This window comes from Hyla sarda, chromosome 9, assembly GCF_029499605.1.
Source record: "Hyla sarda isolate aHylSar1 chromosome 9, aHylSar1.hap1, whole genome shotgun sequence".
NCBI classification, from domain to species: domain Eukaryota; kingdom Metazoa; phylum Chordata; class Amphibia; order Anura; family Hylidae; genus Hyla; species Hyla sarda.
In genome coordinates, this window is record NC_079197.1 from 87,759,828 (window position 1) to 87,781,885 (window position 22,058).

Below are 22,058 nucleotides of genomic sequence, written 5' to 3' on the forward strand. Positions count from 1 at the left end.
CAGGAACGCGAGTGTGTATCCATACACCCTCCGTCCCCAACAGGTTAAAGAATCCGTTTTTCATCAAAAACCTGATACGGGAACTATATTGCAAAAATGTGGTGTGAATGCAGCCTTAGACAGATTTGTAAATTAAATTGAAAAATCTTTCACTTTCCAGTACTTATCAGCTGCTGTATGCTCCAGAGGAAGTTGTGAAGTTCTTTTCAGTCTAATCAGTGCTCTCTGCAGACACCTCTGTCCATGTCAGGAACTGTCCAGAGTAGGTGCAAATCCCCACAGCAAAGTTATCCTGCTCTGGACAATTCCTGACATGGACAGAGGGGTCAGCAGAGAGCACTGTGGTCAGACTCCTATAAAAACGACACAAATTCCTCTGCAGCATACAGGAGCTAAGTACTTGACAGATTAAGATTTTTAAATAGAATTAATTTACAAATCTGTTAACTTTCTGGCACCAGTTGATTTAAATTATTATTATTATTTTTTGTTACAAAACCAGTAACTTTGTAGATGGCATTTTTTTTTTTTATAGTAAAATATAGACACATACATATTGGGTATCACTGCACTCATACTGATCAGCACAATGTGCTAAACATTCATCTATTTTACTGTAAGGGCAATGAAGTAAAAAAAATGTGCCCTGAATGCAGTCATGGTGTATGAAGTGCACTTACACGCTGAGTGTGCTTCATTCCCAAGAAGTCCCGGCTGCTATCAGCAGCTGGGCATACCACTAGTGCTGGGAATTGGTGAAAATTGTGCCACCAGTGCTTTAGTGGGGAAGGGGGGGTACTAGCATCTCTCAATGTGCATGACCGCTGCAGGGTCCCTTCCTGCCTCTGTGCGGTCCCTATGGTGCTCTGCTTCTCCAGCCTACTTCTGTAGGCTTGTTTTGCCGAGATGTCCAAATATAAGAAGTTATTGAATCTGACAGTGCCCATTTAATAAATGTGAATTAACCCTAACAGTAAATAAATAAAATATAGAAATATTTGGTATCGTCGTATGCGGAATGTCCAAACTATTAAAATGCACTAGAGTACTCCTTTAATGAACCCGCACGTTGCATGGAGTAAACGTAAAAAACTCCATGCAACCTCTAAATTGCATTTTTTTTTTTATCTCTTCATATACCACGAAAAAATAAATATTAAAAGATGATCAAAAGGTTCCATCAAAACAAAAATTGTACCAATATAAACCATAGATCATGCCGCAACAAAGTTAACCCTGATACAGTCCCGTATACAGAAAATAAGTCTTATAGGTGTCAGAAGAGGACAATTTTAAGCATATTTATTTTCTTACAAAAAGTTAAGATATATTAAAAGTACCGTAGTTAAATAAAACTTTTTTTTAATTTGGGTCTCTTTGTAATCAGATTGACCTACAGAACACACACAGATTTTAGCTGGTCAGTGGTAGTAATGTGTGTGTGTTTTCTGCCTAGATAAAATCTGTGTATTCTCCCCATTGAATGGGGCTTAGCTCATGTGGATCAGCAGCCCATAGGACTTTATATCCTTGGTGCAAATTGAAGTTTCAGTCTCCAATGTCTGCCGTGGATTCTGTAGTAAATATGTAAGATAATCACCTGTTACCTGAAAGGAGTACTCCGGTGAAAATCTGCCACTCCCCGGGTGCCTCTGGTATCGCTCTCCTGGTCTCTGCCCCAATCCTCATTTTGCTTCTGGGGCCTGATATGCAAGAGTGCACCTAAACTACTCGCTGGCTGCAGCCGTGTCCCATGTCGCCCAGTTATTGGCTTAGCGGCAAAATGTCAGGCTGGGCCTGGGCCCCAGTCTGCTTCCTGGTGTTTGGGTTCAATCACTGGCTGAGGCAGGACATCGCTGCTGCCAGAGGTTTGCTGAGCTGCAGTGTTCCTTGATGGGCTCCAGAAGAAAGAGGAATTCAGAGGAGACCGGGACAGGTAACTCAAGGTTAATTTATATTGTGTGTTAATGATGGCAGCATGGGCATATTGGGCATATTTTCAGATGGGTAACCCCTTAATGCATTCTCAGGCTGTGCTGACATTTAGTAGGTATCGACTGATATGTTTTTTGTTTTTTTTTTGTTTTTTTTTTTTAAGGGCCGATTTCGATAGTCTGTGGAGGTCAGGGCCGATAGCCGATAACTTATACACATATTCCAGTATAAGTTATCTGCTATTTATCTCCCCCCCCCCCTTGGCGACACCGCTTCAGATCATTGATTTGAAGTGGGCTCTTTTAATCAATGAACTGCAGTGGCTTTTGTGGTGCCAGAGACCACCGCTGCCACCCGCTTCTCTCCCCCTGCCTGTCCTGGGGTCCTCCTGAGTCCAACCACCACGAACGTGCCACATCGCCCATGCTAGAGACAGCCGCTGCCCCATTGCCTCCCCCATTCCCGGTTTTAAAATTACCTGTTCTGGCTCCGGCGGCGTCCTCCTGAGCGTTGAGGACATCACTCGTCATTGCGCTGCGCTGCGCACAGCATAACACAGGACACCGCAGGAGCCAGAAGTAGCCTGGAACAGGTAACTATAAAACTAGGGATGGGGGAGGCAATGAGGTGGTGGCGGTCTCTGGCCAGAGCAGTGCTGTGCGGGGGCGGGGCATTAGCTGATTATCGGCAAGGTAATTGCCGATATGATAACGTCCAAAATAGTGAACATCCGTATTGGCCCTAATTTTTAGGCCATAAATTCATAAAACTTTAAAGTAATGATAGAATGGGAAAGCCCAGACAGACCTTTCTACCAAAGGCTATCAGAAGGAAACATATCCTTTTTAAAGAGTCGGGAACTACGAATTAGAATACTTTCCCTAAAATAAACGTCTGTTTCAAAGGTATCTACTAATGGGTCACTCCCTTTTAAACACATTTTTATGTTTTCATACACAGAAGAAATAGACATTGCTCAGGACATTCCCTGACATTCTGAACAAGACTGGCAGTGGTGAACACAATATTTGACATCAATATAGTATCAGAAAGCAGAACATGTAACACATCAATGACATTTCCCATTGTACGTAGAAGCCAAATAAGCGTCACTTCAAACTAAACAGTTATCACTCCCCGTCCCTCCTCGTGCTCGGTAATAGGATTGCCACACTTTTTTTTTTTTTTCTTTTTTTTTTCTGAAAAGGTCTTTGAAAACATCAGGGCAGCCCTCAAGCCAAATAGAGCTGGTACATGTGTTGCTAGATCCCTTCTACTTTGGACAGACCATTTGTCAGCTAATATTTAGAACAACGTGTTACATGAACAAAGAAAAACTTTTTTGAGAGTTTGGAATGGGTGACCTGTTGATCTAGATTATCTTGTCCCCTGAAACCTTGGTGTCGCTACTTTGGTGGCAGAACACTGCCAATTTGTCTCAAAGGGTCTGGATTGGTGGGTTAAGCAGCCCGCTATATTAACTACTTTTGTTAGTCCCAAGGGATAGGGAGTGCTTATGTAGATGTGGCAGAAGTTTCCAAAGATATTTGCATTTTGTTTGCTAGTTAAACACCCATACACAGTTATTGTTTGAAAAGCTGTCGATGCACATGAATATTTTTCACTGGTTAACCTTCAATGTTTTTTTGTTTTTTTTTTCCCCCCTGATCACAGAAAAACCAAAACTGCCTGAAAACTACACTGATGAAACCTGGCAGAAGCTGAAAGAAGCAGTCGATGCCATTGAAAATAGCACTTCAATAAAATACAACTTAGAAGAATTATACCAGGTGAGTATGTTATACTAATACTGCACATAGTATTTCTTTTATCTGTTAGTCTCTATGTATGCCATATGTGTTGAAAGGAAATCTGCCAGAGCTTAAAGGGGTACTTCACTGTAAAAAAAAAAAAAAAAAAATAATAAAAAAAACATTTTTAAATCAACTGGTGCCAGAAAGTTTAACAGATTTGTAAATCAATTCTATTTAAAAATCTTAATCCTTCCAGTACTTCCAGAGTAGGAGCAAATCCCCATAGAAAACCTCTCCTGCTCTGGACAGTTCCTGACATGGACAGAGGTGTCAGCAGAGAGCACTGTGGTCAGGCAGAAAGGAAATTCAAAAAGAAAATAACTTCCTGTGGATCATAACAGCAGATAAGTACTGGAAGGTTTAAGATTTTTTAATAGAAGTAATTTACAAATCTGTTAAACTTTCTGGCACCAGTTGATTTAAGGAGGCTGTAATGAGTTGCAAGATGCACTCCTTTCTTTGCCCATTCCTCCCTGCCTGATGTGTCTGGCTCTGCACTGGAAGCAGAGCCCTGTACATCAGTCAGTCAAGGCAAAGAGTGATGGGTGGGGGTGGAGGAGTTACTCTTGTTGCTCATCATAGCCTCATAGACACTTGAGCTCTTATCATGGTATAAAGCTTATTTGGATCCCCTTAAAGACAGAGATGGCATATTGCTAGGATCACTAGGTCAGTCAGTGCCCATCTGTGGCCACTAGATTAAACTGAATGGGCAAGAGACAAAGTGGGTAGACTTGATGCTTTAGGTGTAAGAGGTTTTCCACTGAAAGAAAGGTAAACTAGTAAGAATCTAAAAGGAACTTTTTTTTATCAGTAATATTAAAGAAGTCAGGGAAAACCCTGTGAGACAGACCCTGTAGGAGCAGTAATAATGATTTGTCACCCAGCTCTCCCAGAAATGCATACAAAGCAGTAAAGTTTTGAAAAAAAGACTCTTCATAGCTTTACAGAAGTCAACAGCTCAGAGTATTGGATAGAGTATGTTGAATAATAATAATAATAATAATAATAATAATAATAATAATAATAATAATAATAATAATAATAATAATAATAATAATAATAATAATAATAATAATAATAATAATAATAATAATAATAATAATAATAATAATAATAATAATAATAATAATAATAATAATAATAATAATAATAATAATAATAATAATAATAATAATAATAATAATAATAATAATAATAATAATAATAATAATAATAATAATAATAATAATAATAATAATAATAATAATAATAATAATAATAATAATAATAATAATAATAATAATAATAATAATAATAATAATAATAATAATAATAATAATAATAATAATAATAATAATAATAATAATAATAATAATAATAATAATAATAATAATAATAATAATAATAATAATAATAATAATAATAATAATAATAATAATAATAATAATAATAATAATAATAATAATAATAATAATAATAATAATAATAATAATAATAATAATAATAATAATAATAATAATAATAATAATAATAATAATAATAATAATAATAATAATAATAATAATAATAATAATAATAATAATAATAATAATAATAATAATAATAATAATAATAATAATAATAATAATAATAATAATAATAATAATAATAATAATAATAATAATAATAATAATAATAATAATAATAATAATAATAATAATAATAATAATAATAATAATAATAATAATAATAATAATAATAATAATAATAATAATAATAATAATAATAATAATAATAATAATAATAATAATAATAATAATAATAATAATAATAATAATAATAATAATAATAATAATAATAATAATAATAATAAATTATTATTATTATTATTTAGATTGGATTGGGAAAAACATTTCAGTAAATATCTATAATACGATGATGACCACAGAACATAGATGGAAGCTGGGCCAGTCTTGCTTTCTTGGTTGGTTCTTAATCTTTAAAGTGATGTTTAGAATAATGTACACCCCATCAGGCAGAGTCTCTTCCAGTTTTTGTTAATCATTTATATATATATATTTTATGTATTTAGGCTGTTGAAAACCTTTGCTCTTATAAAATTTCTGCAAACCTCTACAAACAATTGAGACAGATATGTGAAGACCACATCAAAGCACAAATCCATCAGTTCAGAGAATATCCTTTTTTAATTTGTGATTTTATTTTTTATTTTTTTATTTGTAATGTCTATCTAGCTGACATTCCGTAAGTATGTAAACAGGCCCATGTTCCTGCAGTATATTGTTTGAATCTTATGTCTTACCCAGGGTTCATATGCATACACATTTCTGTTATTTTGAATTGCTCCACTGACTAGAATAGCAGTTAGAAATGCATATTCTCTCTGTTTCTATTAAGTCCAGTCAATAGACCCATGCAGCAGAGACGTGAGAATAGCGTCAGCAGCAACGGGCAGTCTGCAATCCTCTTATGTACAGTGCTTGGTTTCCTAAGGCTGGGTTCACACCACCATTGTCTTTTCTGTTGTTCTGCTCCAGCAATGGGTTAGATCAGTGGTCCCCAAATTGTGGCCCTCCAGATGTTGCAAAACTACAATTCCCAGCATGCCTGGACAGCCGTAGGCTGTCCAGGCATGCTGGGAATTGTAGTTTTGCAACATCTGGAGGGCCGCAGTTTGGGGACCACTGGGTTAGATCAATGAAAACAAAATTGTGCTGGTGGGGTACACAACATTTTACCAGACAAAACAGCACCGCATGCAAAGTTCATTTGTCCTGTATTTTTGAAAGCACCAAAGAAGCCGCCTATGCCACTATGAACCCAATCCATCGCTGTCTGTGGCTGAAATGGAATGGCTGAAAATAGCAAACATATAGGCATAGATTACTGAAGCTTTTTGCATGTTTTCTCACATATTTTGCTTAAGGTTTTTTTTTCCTTAATAAATAACTTACAGATTCTTTGGATAGTGTTCTCTTCCTAAAGAAAATAGACAAATGTTGGCAGGATCATTGCAGACAAATGGTAAGCATTCTTTATTTTGGAGTCAGAAACTAATGATGTATTTGTGTCATTGGCTGAGGTTACAGACCCAAGCCCTGCATCTAAAAAATCCCAGTGATCTAATCCTGTCAGACTTTGGATTTTTTTATTTTTTATTATCTAAATGGGGATCTGCAATGTAAATGTACAGCACTGTTGTGTGGTCTAATAAAATGTTAAATGGTTAACAGTGTAAATGTAAAAAACAACGGACAGAATTGCTGATTTCTGGTCACATCATCGATCAGAAAATTGGTAGTTAACAAAAAAAACTTGTATGGCTCTAGAGGGAAAGTTAGTTTTGTCTCTTAAACTGAGAGAGAAAAAGAACACAAAATTGGCTGTCCCTGAGGGGTTAAATAGTGCTACGTAGGATATAGTCGTATAAGTACTGTATTTATCGGCGTATAACACACACACTTTTTATGCTAAAATTTTTAGCCTAAAGTCTATCTGCGTGCTATACACCGATAAGCCGCTGCAGTTCAATGATTTAATGCGGGCGCTTTAAATCAATGAACTGCAGCCGCTTTGCAGGTGCAGAGACAGCCAGCGCTGCCGGCTTCTCTGCCCCTGCCTGCCCTGGGGTCTAGAGCCCTGCTGCCGGCCCTTCTCTCCCCCTGGCTATCGGCGCCGCTGCCCGTTCTCTCCCCCTGACTATCGGTGCCGGCGCCGATAGCCAGGGGGAGAGAAGCGGCAGTGCATAGCAACGACGCAGAGGACACACACCGGAGGCCTGAAGCAGTGCGGACCCGACCCCGGCAACAGGTAATTATGCAACCGGGGATGGGGGGAGGCAACGGGGCAGCGGCGCCGGCAATGGGTGCCGCTGCCCCTTCTCTCCCCCTGGCTGTCGGTGCCGCTGCCCCATTGCCGGCACCGATAGTCAGGGGGAGAGATCGGGCAGCGGCGCCGAGAGCCAGCGGGAGAGAAGTGGCGGCAGCAGGGCTCTAGACCCCAGGAAAGGCAGGGGTAGAGAAGCGGGCAGCGATGGCCTCTCTCCCCCTGCCTTTCCTGGGGGTGTATTGGGGTATACGCGTGCACACACACGCACCCTCATTTTACCATGGATATTTGGGTAAAAAACTTTTTTTACCCAAATATCCTTGGTAAAATGAGGGTGCGTGTTATACCCCGATAAATACGGTAATTGTCTTATGACAACACTGCCAGAGACAGGGAGGATTGTTATTGGAAGTTTAGAGTGGAGGAGCTTCTGCCTCTGTGCTTGTAACTATAACCTTCAGGTCTACTGCTAACAAATCTTAATAGTCACTACATATGGCTATTTGATGGTTTTTGCACCTACTCATTGAGAGACTATTTTAGCAGAGTTGTCTGTTTTACACCTTGGGCTGAATTAAGAGCTTTTCATTTGATTCCTTTTTTGTTAAAACATCAGTTCCTGTTCTTCCATCCTCTTTATTCTTGATGTTTTCTGCCTGCACAGTATTTGTAACGTAACACAATGGTGACCTGGCTCTCCATGCTATAGGGATAGTTAATTCTTAGAGACATGCCACTTTAATTTTGTATACAGAGCTCCAGAAATTATGGAAACATAATTGTTGTTGAATGTACAAAAATTGAAGCTAACTAACTTTATTTTTTTTTTTTCCCCCCCTTCTTGAAGATAATGATTAGAAGTATTTTCCTATTTCTGGATCGTACCTATGTTCTTCAGAATTCCATGCTGCCTTCTATATGGTAAGGTTATCCATTTAAGAGTTTCATATAAATAAGTGGAAATACAACCAAACCATTTAGTAAAAGCTGGATGAATCACACAAAGCCAGCATGCCTAGATATATTGGTGTCCGTCTTCTTAAATTATTGTTTATGGGAATAGTATAGCTAAAAGGCTACTGCAACTTTCCCATTCTTGGCATGCAGAGTTTGCAGAGTTTGCAGCACAGCTCTATGAAAAAAATGTATATATGCCCATACAAAATGTGTATTAATATGCAATATAGTACCTTAGACTAAAACAGGTAAAATTAGGCTAAAAACTCTCAAATTATCAGTACAGCGATGCATGATGTGGATAAAAAAAAGTGAAGTTCCAGTTCCCTAAAGGTTCCTAGGGCAACAGGGATAGCAAGGCCTCCCTGTTTATTTATATGACTTGACAGCTTGTTTGTATATTTTTTTAATTTTTAACTTTTTTTTTTTTATTCATAGGGACATGGGTCTAGAACTATTTAGAACTCACATAATAAGTGATCAAAAAGTTCAGAACAAGACGATTGATGGCATCCTACTATTAATTGAGAGAGAGAGGAATGGAGAAGCCATTGACAGGAGTCTGTTAAGAAGTCTTCTTAGTATGCTTTCTGACCTACAAGTAAGTCATACACATCCGTTGTCAGGTTTTGTAGCATATAACTAGCAAAATTCTCTCTCTCTCTCTCTTTTTCTCTTTCTCTTTCTCTTTCTCTTTCTCTTTCTCTTTCTCTTTCTCTTTCTCTTTCTCTTTTCTCTTTCTCTTTCTCTTTCTCTTTTCTCTTCTCTCTCTCTCATATTTTTATATATATATATATATATCTCTAGGAAGGATGCCGCAGCACACAAAAATAGTTCAAGTGTAAAAAACAGTGGTTTATTCCATGGAAATACAAGCTGCACTGGCAGCTGAAACGTCGCTTGCTTGTATTTCCATGGAATAAACCACTGTTTTTTACACTTGAACTATTTTTGTGTGCTGCGGCATCCTTCCTAGATGTCTGACTTGCTTTGACCAAAGCTCTTTTCGCCGCTTGCACCAGCACTATGGTACAATAGGACGTGCTGCTCCAATCTGGTTTTTGTTATATATATAATATATTATATTAATTTAAAGATATTTGGGGGTATACAAAGACTATTTGTCTTTGTTCTCATGTTTCAGTTTTTGGTGCAAATTACGTACCTGAAATGTGGTTCCCTTTCTGTCTCTGGGTAGAAAAACCCATGCCTCACCTGATGTTCAGTCAGTCTGACCTGTGTGGTTGAAAACACTTGCATGTTGTAGCCTCTGACATGTTTAGCTGTGTCAAAGGTTTTTTGGGTGCTAAAGTGAAGGAAATCTGTTAATCTAAACCAATGTTTCCCAAACTGGGTGCCTCCAGGTGTTGCAAAACTAAAATTCCCAGCATGCCTGGACAGCCAAATGATGTCCAGGCATATTGGGAGTTGTAGTTTTACAACATCTGGAGGCACCCTGGTTTTCACAACAGGTGAAATAAGTATTGAACACATCACCATTTTTCTCACAAAATATATTTCTAAAGGTGCTATTTTCTCCAGGTATTGGTGATAACGCAAGTAATCCATAAATACAAAGAAACCAAAACAAATAAGGTCAGAAATGAACTCCTTAATGACATGGCACACTTTGGCTTTTACCATAAAATGTATGGGGAAAAAAAAATTGTGTGGGGAAATTAAAGAGAAAACTGCAATTTTGCAACTTTTGGAGGGTCTCTATTTCTCTATCGGCTCCATTGGGGGACACAGACCGTGGGTGTATGCTACTGTCTCTAGGAGGTGTGACACTATGGTAATAAAAAAAAGTCAGCTCCTCCCAGCAGGATATACCCGCCTTCAGGCTCTGAGCTAATCAGTTTAAGCTTAGTGTCTGAAGGAGGTGGACATGGTCTGGAATTCTCCAGACCAGGTCTTCTGATTTTTAGTTTTCCTAGTATTAGTGTTAGTGTTAGTTTTTTTTAAGTTTTTTTTTTATTCCTTTTTCTTTTCTGTTTTCAGGTGGGGACTCGGGGACTCCGGTTCCCTGTTTCCCCATTGCGAGTAAGGGGGCACAGACATTGCGTATATGCGCCGTTTGCCCCCCCGCCAACGGTCAGCGCTTGGGTTGGTACCTCATGGGTCCGGGTCCCCCTATTTCCCTGCTCGCCTCGCTCGCGCATAGCAGCCAGGCGTGATGCAGGTAACAAAAGCTGACTGAAGACTCCATTAGGTAAGTTCTTCTGACTGAGGTAAGTACTCCCCCTCCCCCCCACCCCTTTTCTCCATAGGTATGGTCTTGCAACCTCTGGAGACCACCTGTTTTTGGCCCACCTTTCAGGTTATGGGGCTGGCTTATACAGGGGCTGAACTTTTATTCTGGGGGAGCAGTGGCACCTGAGGGGGCATGTAATATATGGGGCACTTTACTTTGTGTGTGTGTTTGGTGCGACTATGTCCACAGCGCCTTATATGCGGCTGTCAGCCGCGGCGCTGTTACGAGCCGGGCGCTCTCACCGCCGGCTTGCTTTCACTTTGCCGGCAGCGCCTTATACACGGCTGACAGCTGCGACGCTGGTACGGGCCGGGTGCTTTCAGCGCCGGCTTACTTTCTTTCTCCGGCAGTCTCTGCCGGCGTTTAGGCCGCCCACTCTATAACCCCGAGCGGATATGCGGCTGACATGTGCGCTCGGGACAAGGAGCGGGCGCCATTACAGTTCTTCCCGGCCGGTCTTTAGCTCCGCCCACAGGGCGGGAAGCTCTGAGGCGCGAAGCAGCCTCCAATCAGCGATGTGGGCACGATTTTCAGTAAGAAGGGGTCAGTTAGTTAGTGCCTTGCTTCAGGCATGCCCCTCTCTTCCTATTGGCTGGCCTGTTCATTCACTCTAGCTGTACGGAGCGAGTTCTCCTCATTGCAGCTGACAGGGGACACAGACTAGGGTTAGATAGTTCCTGTCTTTTTTTCACATTATGTCCGTACCCAGAGCTGTTCCTCCCTCTAAACAGAAACCTGGGACTTCAGTGACTTATTTTGTCTGTAAGCACTGTAATACCAAGATGTCTTGCTCTGCTGAGCCCACATGCCCTGCCTGCTCCACTGCTCCCCTGGTACCCCATGATGCCCTTTCGGTCCCGGTGGATTCAGCCGCTCCACCAGCTTGGGTTTCTTCCCTGACCCAGTATATGGCTGACTTGAGCCGAGTCTCCCGTTCGGTGGCTAAGGCCTCCCGGGAAGTGGTGTCCGCCTTGAAGAGGTCTGCCCTGCGCAGGAGCTCTGAAAGGGCCTGCTCCTCGTCTCCACATATTTCACGCTCTCACAAAAGTACTCTTCCTTTGAGTCTTCAGATAGACGTGAGCGTTACCCTCGTGGCTCCCGCCCCCCCCCCCCTGTCATCTGGGCACAAATGTCGCTCGTCCAGAGGACGTTCTCAGAGGAGTCGCTCTGCCACGCCAGAGCCGCGTACCCGGTCAGGGTTGCCCCCCCCCCCCCCTCCAGGACTGCCTCTACTCATTTACGTTCCCCTGGTGAACTGGTGGACGAGGCTTTCGAGCCGGCATCTGACTCAGAGGGCCGCTTGGACTCAATTGCTGTGGTGAACTCATTGGTGGCAGCCATAAGAGACACCTTTCACTTAGAGGACCCAGGATCTTCGGATGTCAATCCAGGAGTATAAGCCAGCACCTCAAAGGTTCAGCTCTCACGCTGACTTTGACGACATTCTGGAATCTGCATGGAAACATCCAGACAAGAGGTTCCCGGGAATCGAGATAATTCAAGAACGTTATCCATTTGACAAGGACTTAGTTGCTAAGGTGGTAACCCCTCCCTCAGTGGATCCACCAATCTCCCGGATCTCTAAGGCGACTACACTGCCTCTGGCAGATGCCGCTGCCTTCAAGGATCCCACAGACAAGAAGGTAGAATCCTTAGCGAAGTTTGCTTCTGAAGCAGCTGGCTCTTCTCTTCTTCCCATCTTCGCCTTGACATGGGTGTCCAAGGCCCTGTCGGAGTGGTGCCAAAAGCTCCATCAGGATATCTTAGCGGGATCCCCCCCAAAAGATCTATCTGCTCTGGCTCTCCAATGCTCTAAAGCTGGGGGCTTTCTGTGCACAGCTTCCATGCAGTCAGCCCGTTGCTCTGCCTTTGCTGTGGGTCACCTAGCGGCTCTCCATCGCTCTATGTGGCTTAAAGCTTGGAATGAGGCTGCCGCTTCAAAAAGGTCTCTCACTGAGCTTCCCTTTACGAGTGGCCGTCTTTTTGGCAAACTCCTTGATGAGATTATCTCGGAGGCAACGGGAGGTAAGAGTTCCTTGTTACCTCAAAATAAGGCTCGCCCTACTTCTCAAAGGAAGTCCTTTTCCTTTCGGACCTCTGGCTCCAGAAAAGGATCCGGGCAGGCGCCCTCGCGGGACAAGAAGGCTCCCTCGTTCCCGGCACGCCCATCTTGGAAGTCGGACTCCAACCGGTCTGGCCGTTTTGCGCCCAAATCGGGCAACCGCAAACCCACTTTTGCATGAAGTGAGGCCCCCACCCGCGGTTTCTTCTCGGGTGGGAGATCGTCTCTTGCTTTTTCAAGACATCTGGACCTCACACATTCAGTACTCTTGGGTCAGGGACATGGTGTCCAACGGTTATCGAATTCGCCTCCGTTCCGAGAGATCGCTTTTTTTTCCGCTCCCGAGCCCCCCGGTCTCCTCCTCCTCCTGGCAAAGCAATTTCGAGCGTCTCTCCAGTCTCTGCTTCTCCAGGGGGTTATCGTTCCCGTTCCTCCAGGGGAACGGTTTCGAGGTTTCTATTCAAATCTTTTTGTGGTCCCCAAGAAGGACGGTCGTGTGCGACCAACCCTAGACCTCAAGCGTCTCAACCGTCACCTTCTCATCCGCCACTTCCGAATGGAATCCCTCCGTTCGGTGGTGGGTCCCTGGAACAAGGGGAGTTCCTTTCTTTCATCGGTGGACATCAAGGATGCCTACCTCCATGTGCCAATATTCCCAGGCCATCATCGGTACCTCCACTTTGCGGTTCCGGAGGGGCACTTTCAATTCGTAGCCCTCCCCTTCGGTCTAGCCACGGCTCCTCGGGTCTTTACAAAGATCCTTGCGCCAGTGATGGGCATGTTACGGTCGAGGGGAATCTCGGTGATACCCTGTCTGGATGACCTTCTCATCTAGGCTCCAACCAGAGCCTAGACTCTGGAGAATCTGGACATCACTCTCCACACTCTGACTCGCTTCGGGTTGATGGTCAACCGGGACAAGTCAGTCATCCGTCCTACCCAGTCTCTAACCTTCCTGGGACTTCGATTCGACACTGCCTCTGCCCGAATTTGTCTTCCGCAGGACTAACGTCTGGCGCTCCTGTCGGGGGTCCGCTCCCTTCAGACCCAGGTATCAGTCTCCATCCGCACTTGTATGGAAGTCCTGGGTCGGATGGTGGCAACTATGGAGGCCGTACCCTTTGCCCAGTTTCATTACCGCCCCCTTCAACTGGCGATTCTCTCCCGATGGAACAGGTCTCCTCTGTCCCTTGATCGTCAGATTGTTCTCCCTCGCAGGGTCCGTCAGTCTCTGCTCTGGTGGCTCCGCTCCCCCCTTCTCCAAGGGCGGTCGTTTCTTCCCCTTCACTGGCAGGTTGTTACAACGGATGCCAGCCTGTCGGGCTGGGGCGGCGTTTTCAAGGATTGGAGGGTGCAGGGATTCTGGTCTCCCCAGGAGGCCCTTTTTCCGATAAACATATTGGAATTACCGTCTTGTATTATATTGTCTTCTTCATTGGGAGTCCAGTCTTCAGTCCAGTCCTGTCCGCGTTGTCGGACAACGCCACGGCCGTGGCGTACATAAATCGACAGGGCGGCACTCGCAGCTCGGCAGCCATGGCCGAGGTGACCAAGATTCTCACCTGGGAGGAGAGCAAGGTTCCGGCCATTTCGGCTATTCACATTCCAGGGGGTGCTCAACTGGGAAGCGGACTTCCTCAATCAGTCCTCGCCCGACCATGGCGAGTGGTCTCTACATCCGGAGGTCTTTGCGCAGCTCTGGGGCATTCCGGACGTGGACCTCTTCGCGTCCCGGCACAATCGGAAGATCCTTCCTTTTGTGTCAAAGTCCCGGGACCCACAGGCTCTGGCCTTGGGCGGGGTTTGCCCTACCCTATCTGTTCCCCCCCCCCCTCTTCCTCTCCTTCCCAGGGTGCTGAGGGAGCTCAAGGCAGGGGACATCCCCGCCATTCTGGTAGCTCCAGATTGGCCCCGAAGGTCGTGGTACGCCGACGTAGTCAGGCTCCTGGATGACTCCACTGCGCCTTCCGCTCCGCCCGGACCTGCTCTCTCAGGGTCCTCTTTGCCACCCCAATTTACAGTCGCTGCATTTGACGGCGAGGCGGTTGAGACCACGGTTTTGAGGGCCCGCGGGTTCTCTTCCCAAGTCATTCACACCATGCTCAAGGCTCGTAAGCCCTCCTCCACAAGAATTTACCACCGTACTTGGAGGTCTTATTTTCGTTGGTGTGAAGCTCAGGACTTCTCTCCGGTAACCTTCTCGGTTCCCCGTATTCTCTCCTTTTTGCAGTCGGGGTTAGAACTGGGGTTGTCTCTCAGTTCACTTAAAGGTCAGGTTTCGACCCTTGCTGTTCTTTTCCAGTGGCCCCTGACTTCTACTTCTCATGTCCGGACCTTCCTTCAAAAAGTGGCGCACGCTGTTCCTCCTTATCGGTCTCCCTCTCCCCCTTGGGACTTGAATTTGGTTCTGAGTGCCCTCCAGGGTGCACCCTTTGAGCCCCTTAGAGAGGTGTCTCTCCGCCTTCTTTCTTGGAAAGTGACGTTTCTTGTTGCTATCACCTCCATCCGGAGGGTGTCTGAATTGGCAGCTCTTTCCTGCCGTTCTCCTTTTCTGGTGATCCACCAGGACAAGGTTGTTTTCTGGCAAGGTCCTTCCTTTTTGCCTAAGGTGGTCTCGGCCTTTCATCTCAATGAGGACATGGTCCTCCCGTCCTTTTGTCCTGCTCCTTCTCATCCTAAGGAGTGCTTACTACACAAGCTGGATGTAGTTCGGGCTGTTCGGTCTTATCTCTCCATCTCTTCTTCGTTTCGTCAGTGTGATTCCTTTTTCGTCCTTACGGAAGGTCGTCGCAAGGGACAACCTGCTTCCAAGGCCACCATTTCTCGGTGGATTCGGTCTGCCATTTCGGAAGCCTATCGCTGTAAGGGGAAGATTCCTCCTTTCAGGGTTGTGGCTCATTCTACCCGTTCTGTTGGGGCATCCTGGGCTCTCCAGAATAGAGCCTCGGCCTCGCAGACTTGCAAGGCAGCTACCTGGTCGTCTTTGCACACTTTCTCGAGGTTTTACAGAGTTCATACTTTCGCATCGGCTGATGCTAGTCTGGGTCGTAAAGTGTTGCAGGCGGCAGTGGATCGGCCGTCTGCCTGACTGCTTATCTGCCCACCCAAGGGACGGCTTTGGCACATCCCACGGTCTGTGTCCCCCAATGGAGCCGATTAGAGGAAATGAAATTTTTGTTACCGTAAAATCTCTTTCTCGGAGGTTCCATTGGGGGACACAGCTCCCGCCCTTTTTGGGTTTTCCCTTTGGTTCTCTCTCCGAGGGTGTGTTCAGTTATGTTTTTTTTTTCCTTCTTGTTCTCGGAAAGTTTGGGGTTTTTCTTTGACCGGTTGGTCTCCTCCTATTGCTCTGGAACTTAAACTGGTTAGCTCGGAGCCTGAAGGCGGGTATATCCTGCTGGGAGGAGCCGACTTTTTTTTATTTTTTTATTACCATAGTGTCACACCTCCTAGAGACAGCAGCATACACTCACGGTTTGTGTCCCCCAATGGATCCTCCGAGAAAGATTTTACGGTAAGTAAACAAAAATCTGCTTTTTACGCTTTACAGTAAAACTGACATGTTTTCTTCTATGGGTCAAGATCATTAAAATGATACCCATGTTTACATGATTTTGTATTGTACTGTTTTTTATTTTTTTTCTTAACTTTTTAACTGAAAAAGTTAAGAGGTTATGTTTGGAATTGCCCTGTTCTTTTTCTTTTCTTACTGTAAACTGGGCTGTATGAGGGCTAATTTTTTTGCAACATGACCTGTAGTTTTTATCGGTACCACTTTTGCATTTCTCTGACTTTTTACTCTTATTTATTTAATTTTGTGATGGGACCAAAAAGCAACCATTTTTATAGTCCATCGATTGGGACTGAACCAGCTGATGTTAATTTGTACTTACAAGCTTATTAATGGCCTTTTTTTTACTGTTACGTTTCTGCTGTTGCTTTTGGCTTTCCATGCCTTTTTGCACTTCCCTTCATGCATTCAATACTTTTTCACAGTGACATTTTACATTACTTCATTTCTGTGCTTATTTGTTTTGGTTTCTTTGTATGGATTACTGGAGTTGGTACAAACATATGGTGAAAGTTTAATATCAATATCTCCCTTTTAGAGAGAGTGTGAGAAAAATGGTGACGTGTTCAATACTTATTTCACATGCTGTATATTCCGAAAACCAGCACCTTTCTCACTTTACTATGTTGCCCACACATTATAATATTCCAGAGAAATTATTGTTTTTTTTTTTTTTTTTTTTAACTGGCGTTGGTTCTGTTTGTGTGTTTAAATTCTTGCTTTCATCCGTTTTTTGTTTTTTCTGCTCACATGCAGTTCACTGAGGAGGGGGCATTCCCACATAACACCTGCCCTCACATCTCATGTGGAAAGTTCCTCCCTCACTCCTTAGAGTTGACAGCTGTCTGCTCTGACACGCTCCTGGCTCACAAAGCAGGCAGATCCCTGCTTGTCCCACCCACATTTCCTGTATTTTGTCTGTCTGCTAAGACACACAGGCAATCTGGACAGTGAAGTGACCCCTAGTGGTAAAAAGTATAGGGAATGTTTTCCACCCACAAGTACACACCTATTTTAAGCAGTGTATAGCAGAGGTGTGGCAGAGGAAGCACAGTGTTTGACTGGAAAAAATAAATTACCTTCTCCTAGGGCATAAAACAGAAGTAGAAAAAATAAAAAGGTTGGGGGGCCTCACACTATATAATATATACCGATGTACTTGTCATACATGTACCCTATTTGCCGATAGATACAATACAATAAAAAGAGGAAAAAGACAGACCTCTAGGTATATATAGGTGATGAAATGGATTTCTGTGCAAATGTGGACTAGGTAAAGTGAGTGCAAATGTGGTGTGGAAAAATTAATATAAAATATAATTAAAATTTTTTATATATGTTGTAAAAAAATATATAATGTAAAAAAATAGAATGAATGGGTGATGTAAAATAGGTGAGTGGTGAATATGTGAAAGGCGAAGAGATATCAAAATGTATAATTTAAATATATAATTAGAAAAGCTGGTTTAAACAAGTATGTTCAAATATGTGGACTGTAAGCATAAATATAACAATTAAGAAACAGGATAAGTAGATAGGAATAATAGTACAATAAAATCATTTATAGTTAATACTGCCACCCGTAAGTTGGTTGGAAAAGCCGTTAATTTAATTCAAGGTATCAGTAGTTTTAGGCAGATAATGGATAGTTCAATAGTTAATAGTAAGTTTGTAACAAATGAGCACCGATATTGTAGCAAGTTTGAGACAAGTTTGTATCAAGAGATTGGTGCTGTGCACCACTCACCACACCGCTTAAAGGCTTCTCCGGGATGATCAGACCTCGCTGCTGGGGACTGGCACAGCTGTGCGGCCGGCCTGGATGTAGTGTCCGAGAGCTTGCCTAGATGGAATGTCGAACCCGGAGTGGCACAGATGACTGGCCGAAGATGGTTGGCGGTGGTGGGGTAGCGCAGGTCCGGCAGGGAGTGTGTGCATACAACTGCCTCGTATAGAAGCACTGTAAACTGCGCGTAGAAATCAGGGGGTCCCAGCAGTTGCAGGAACAGCGTGTTCTTCAGGGTGGGCTGTGTAGGCAGATAGGCTAAACGCATTTTGGGGTATCCCCTTCCTCAGTAGCAATGTCTGCCATAGGTGAATGAGGGTCTTATATAGTCCACTTTTAATGACAGTAGTTAATTTGTGATGACACAGGTGTGATCCTTAGTGAACATAAAATGTGGACTGGATTCTAGATCCCAGAAAACATGTACTGGATTATTATTGCCCAGACATATAGTATGTTTGTCAAAACCAGCTTGTTGAATCGTGTGTAATGAAATAAAATGAAAATAGAATTTTTTTATTTATTCTGTTATTTTTAATTATATATTTAAATTATACATTTTGATATCTCTTAACCACTCACCTATTTTACATCACCCATTCATTCTATTTTTTACATTCTTTTTTTTACAATATATATATTTTATTATTGTTTTATAATACAATAAAAAGAGGAAACCAACTATATATATATATATATATATATATATATATATATATATATATATATATATATATATATATATATAGTTGGTTTCCTCTTTTTATTGTATTATAAAACAGAAGTAATTTTGCAAATCTGTAACCTTTAATGGGAGTATATACAAACACTTTTCTATATGACGTTGATTTGCATATGTGCAGTTAAGTCCGTGTACATTTTCATGGTTTTCTTTTGTAGATTTACCAAGATTCATTTGAGCACAGATTCTTAGAAGAAACAAATCGTCTGTACGCTGCTGAAGGCCAAAGGCTCATGCAAGAAAGAGAGGTAGGCTTTATTAAAAGAAACTGTGTTCATAAACCTTGGCAAGGGCTGAAATGTACAATTTGGTAGTTTTTATATGCCTGCCTAATTCTACGTGCAAATAGTATTATGCATCTTCTCTCTGTACAAAGTAATTACACATTATATAGGCATCATGCACACATCAATAACCAATTCTTTAAATACTGAGGTAACCCTCAGTAAGGTAATGACAAGGCAGCACAGTATTTTTAAAAGCTGTTTACAAATGGTTACAGCAAATGCTGTTTGTTTGGGGACGAGATTATTTAATTTATTCAGAAGTAAGTGTTCATAGGAACCAACTAGATCTAATCTATACTTTCTCAGAGGGCTAAAGATAGTGCAGGGAGGAAAGGACTTCCTTACTCCCACCTATCCCAAACACCAGTCCAAGACTATTTGGCTTGAAGTTTCGAGAAAAATAAGAAATACCTTTTGGTCTTCCAGGATCAAGGGTTGTTTCCACTTAGGGTTGTTTCTCTGTAGTTTATTGAACATGTGTAAGTTCCCTTCAATTGAAGCACAGGATAAATCGACTGGTCATGATAAACAAGACAATTCATTTGCAACATGTTTTTTTTTTTTTTTTTTCCAGTTTATTTTAATGTTATGAAAAAAACATTAAGCATTAAATAAAATAATTTACACCCACTCACTTAAGATATGTTTTTCTTGATCTATTTAATTTATATTTACAATTAATTTTCATTTTTTCCTATTATTCAGGTCCCAGAGTATCTTCATCATGTAAACAAACGCTTAGAAGAAGAAGCAGATCGTGTTATTACATATTTGGATCAAAGCACACAGTAAGTTTCACTCTGAATTATTTCTTCATGTTTAGGCTATTAGAAAAATGTGTATCCGTTAAAGGGATAACCCCTTTAAATGGAGTGGCAGCACACATGCCCAACCACTGCCACCTCATTCAAATGGGGGAAGGGTATTTCTTTTGTTGTGATTGTGGCCGTACATCTATCACCTATGATGTGAGTTGGTGTGTTGGTAAAAAAAATAAAGACGTACATACCTTCCTCAGCTCCCCCGGGGTTTCAGTAACCGGCTCCGGTCTCCGCCAATATCCTCTTCCTGGTTGCCAGTGGTCGGCGAGTCATACTGCACTCAGCCAATCACCGGCCACAGCGAAGTCCCGACTCGGCCGGCGATAGGCTGAGCGGCAGTGTGAGAACGCTTCAAGACACACAATTCTTCACTACACCGGCACCTGCTGCCGGGGCCGAAAACGTCACACTGCCGCTCAGCCTATCGCCGGCCGAATCGGGACTTCACTGTGGCCGGTAATTGGCTGAGTGCAGGATGACTCGCCGGCAACCAGGAATGGGATCGCGGCGAAGACCAGAGCCGGCTACTGGAGGCCCCGGGGGAGTGGAGGATGGTATGTACATCTTTATTTTTTTTACTGCCGGCAGTATGGGGGACAATTTTTATATTCTGGAGTTCTCCTTTAACCCCTTAAGGACCAGGCCATTTTACACCTTAGGACCAGAGCGTCTTTGCACATCTGACCACTGTCGCTTTAAACATTAATAACTCTGGAATGCTTTTAGTTATCATTCTGATTCAGAGTTTATTTTTTCGTGACATATTCTACTTTAACATAGTGGTAAAATTTTATGGTAACTTGCATCCTTTCTTGGTGAAAAATCCCAAAATTTGATGAAAGATTTGAAAAATTTTGCATTTTTCGAACTTTGAAGCTCTCTGCTTGTAAGGAAAATGGATATTCCAAATATTTTTTTTATTTTTTTTTATTCACATTTCCAATATGTCTACTTTATGTTTGCATCATAAAATTGACGTGTTTTTACTTTTGGAAGATACCAGAGGGCTTCAAAGTTCAGCAGCAATTTTCCAATTTTTCACAAAATTTTCAAACTCACTATTTTTCAGGGACCAGTTCAGGTTTGAAGTGGATTTGAAGGGTCTTCATATTAGAAATACCCCACAAATGACCCCATTATAAAAACTGCACCCCCCAAAGTATTCAAAATGACATTCAGTCAGCATTTTAACCCTTTAGGTGTTTCACAGGAATAGCAGCAAAGTGAAGGAGAAAATTCACAATCTTCATTTTTTACACTCGCATGTTCTTGTAGACCCAATTTTTGAATTTTTATAAGGGGTAAAAGGAGAAAATTTATACTTATATTTGTAGCCCAATTTCTCTCGAGTATATAAATGTAAAGTGTTCGGGCGCAGTAGAGGGCTCAGAAGTGAAGGAGCGACAAGGGGATTTTGGAGAGTACGTTTTTCTGAAATGGTTTTTGGGGGGCATGTTGCATTTAGGAAGCCAGAACAGCAAAAAAAAAAAAAAAAAACACATGTCATACCATTTTGGAAACTACACCCCATGGGGAACGTAACAAGGAATTAAGTGAGCCTTAATACCCCACAGGGGTTTCACGACTTTTGCATATGTAAAAAAAAAAATATATATTTTTTCATAAAAATTTGTGTTTCCCCCCCCAAACTTCACATTTTTGCAAGGGTTAATAGCAGAAAATACCCGCCAAAATTTGTAACCCCATGTCTTCGGAATATGGAGGTACCCCATAAGTTGACCTGAAATGCACTACGGGAAAACTACAATGCTCAGAAGAGAAGGAGTCACATTTGGCTTTTTGAGAGCAAATTTTGCTCGGGGGCATGTCGCATTTAGGAAGCCCCTATGGTGCCAGGACAGCAAAAAAAAACCTGCATGGCGAGCGGCGGAGACCGGAGTCCTTAAGTACCAGGGTCCCAAGACGTATGCATACGTCTTGGGTCCTGAACAGGTTAATGACCATTTTTCAAATCTGTCCCACTTCATGTTGTTATAACTTCGTGGCACTTTAATTTAT

At 42.2% G+C, this 22,058-nt stretch overlaps 1 protein-coding gene across 2 annotated transcripts in view; it reads left to right on the plus strand.

The window, feature by feature from the left end:
- Nucleotides 1–22,058, plus strand: part of LOC130291357 (cullin-4B-like) — an 85,952-nt gene that overhangs the window by 22,298 nt on the left and 41,596 nt on the right. For both annotated transcript variants that reach the window (XM_056540032.1, XM_056540033.1), the window contains exons 3-9: nucleotides 3,610–3,725; nucleotides 5,803–5,906; nucleotides 6,686–6,755; nucleotides 8,407–8,480; nucleotides 8,955–9,117; nucleotides 19,090–19,179; nucleotides 19,924–20,006. In XM_056540032.1, the coding sequence (XP_056396007.1) occupies nucleotides 3,610–3,725; nucleotides 5,803–5,906; nucleotides 6,686–6,755; nucleotides 8,407–8,480; nucleotides 8,955–9,117; nucleotides 19,090–19,179; nucleotides 19,924–20,006 (700 nt within the window). The remainder of the gene's footprint in view (nucleotides 1–3,609; nucleotides 3,726–5,802; nucleotides 5,907–6,685; nucleotides 6,756–8,406; nucleotides 8,481–8,954; nucleotides 9,118–19,089; nucleotides 19,180–19,923; nucleotides 20,007–22,058) is intronic.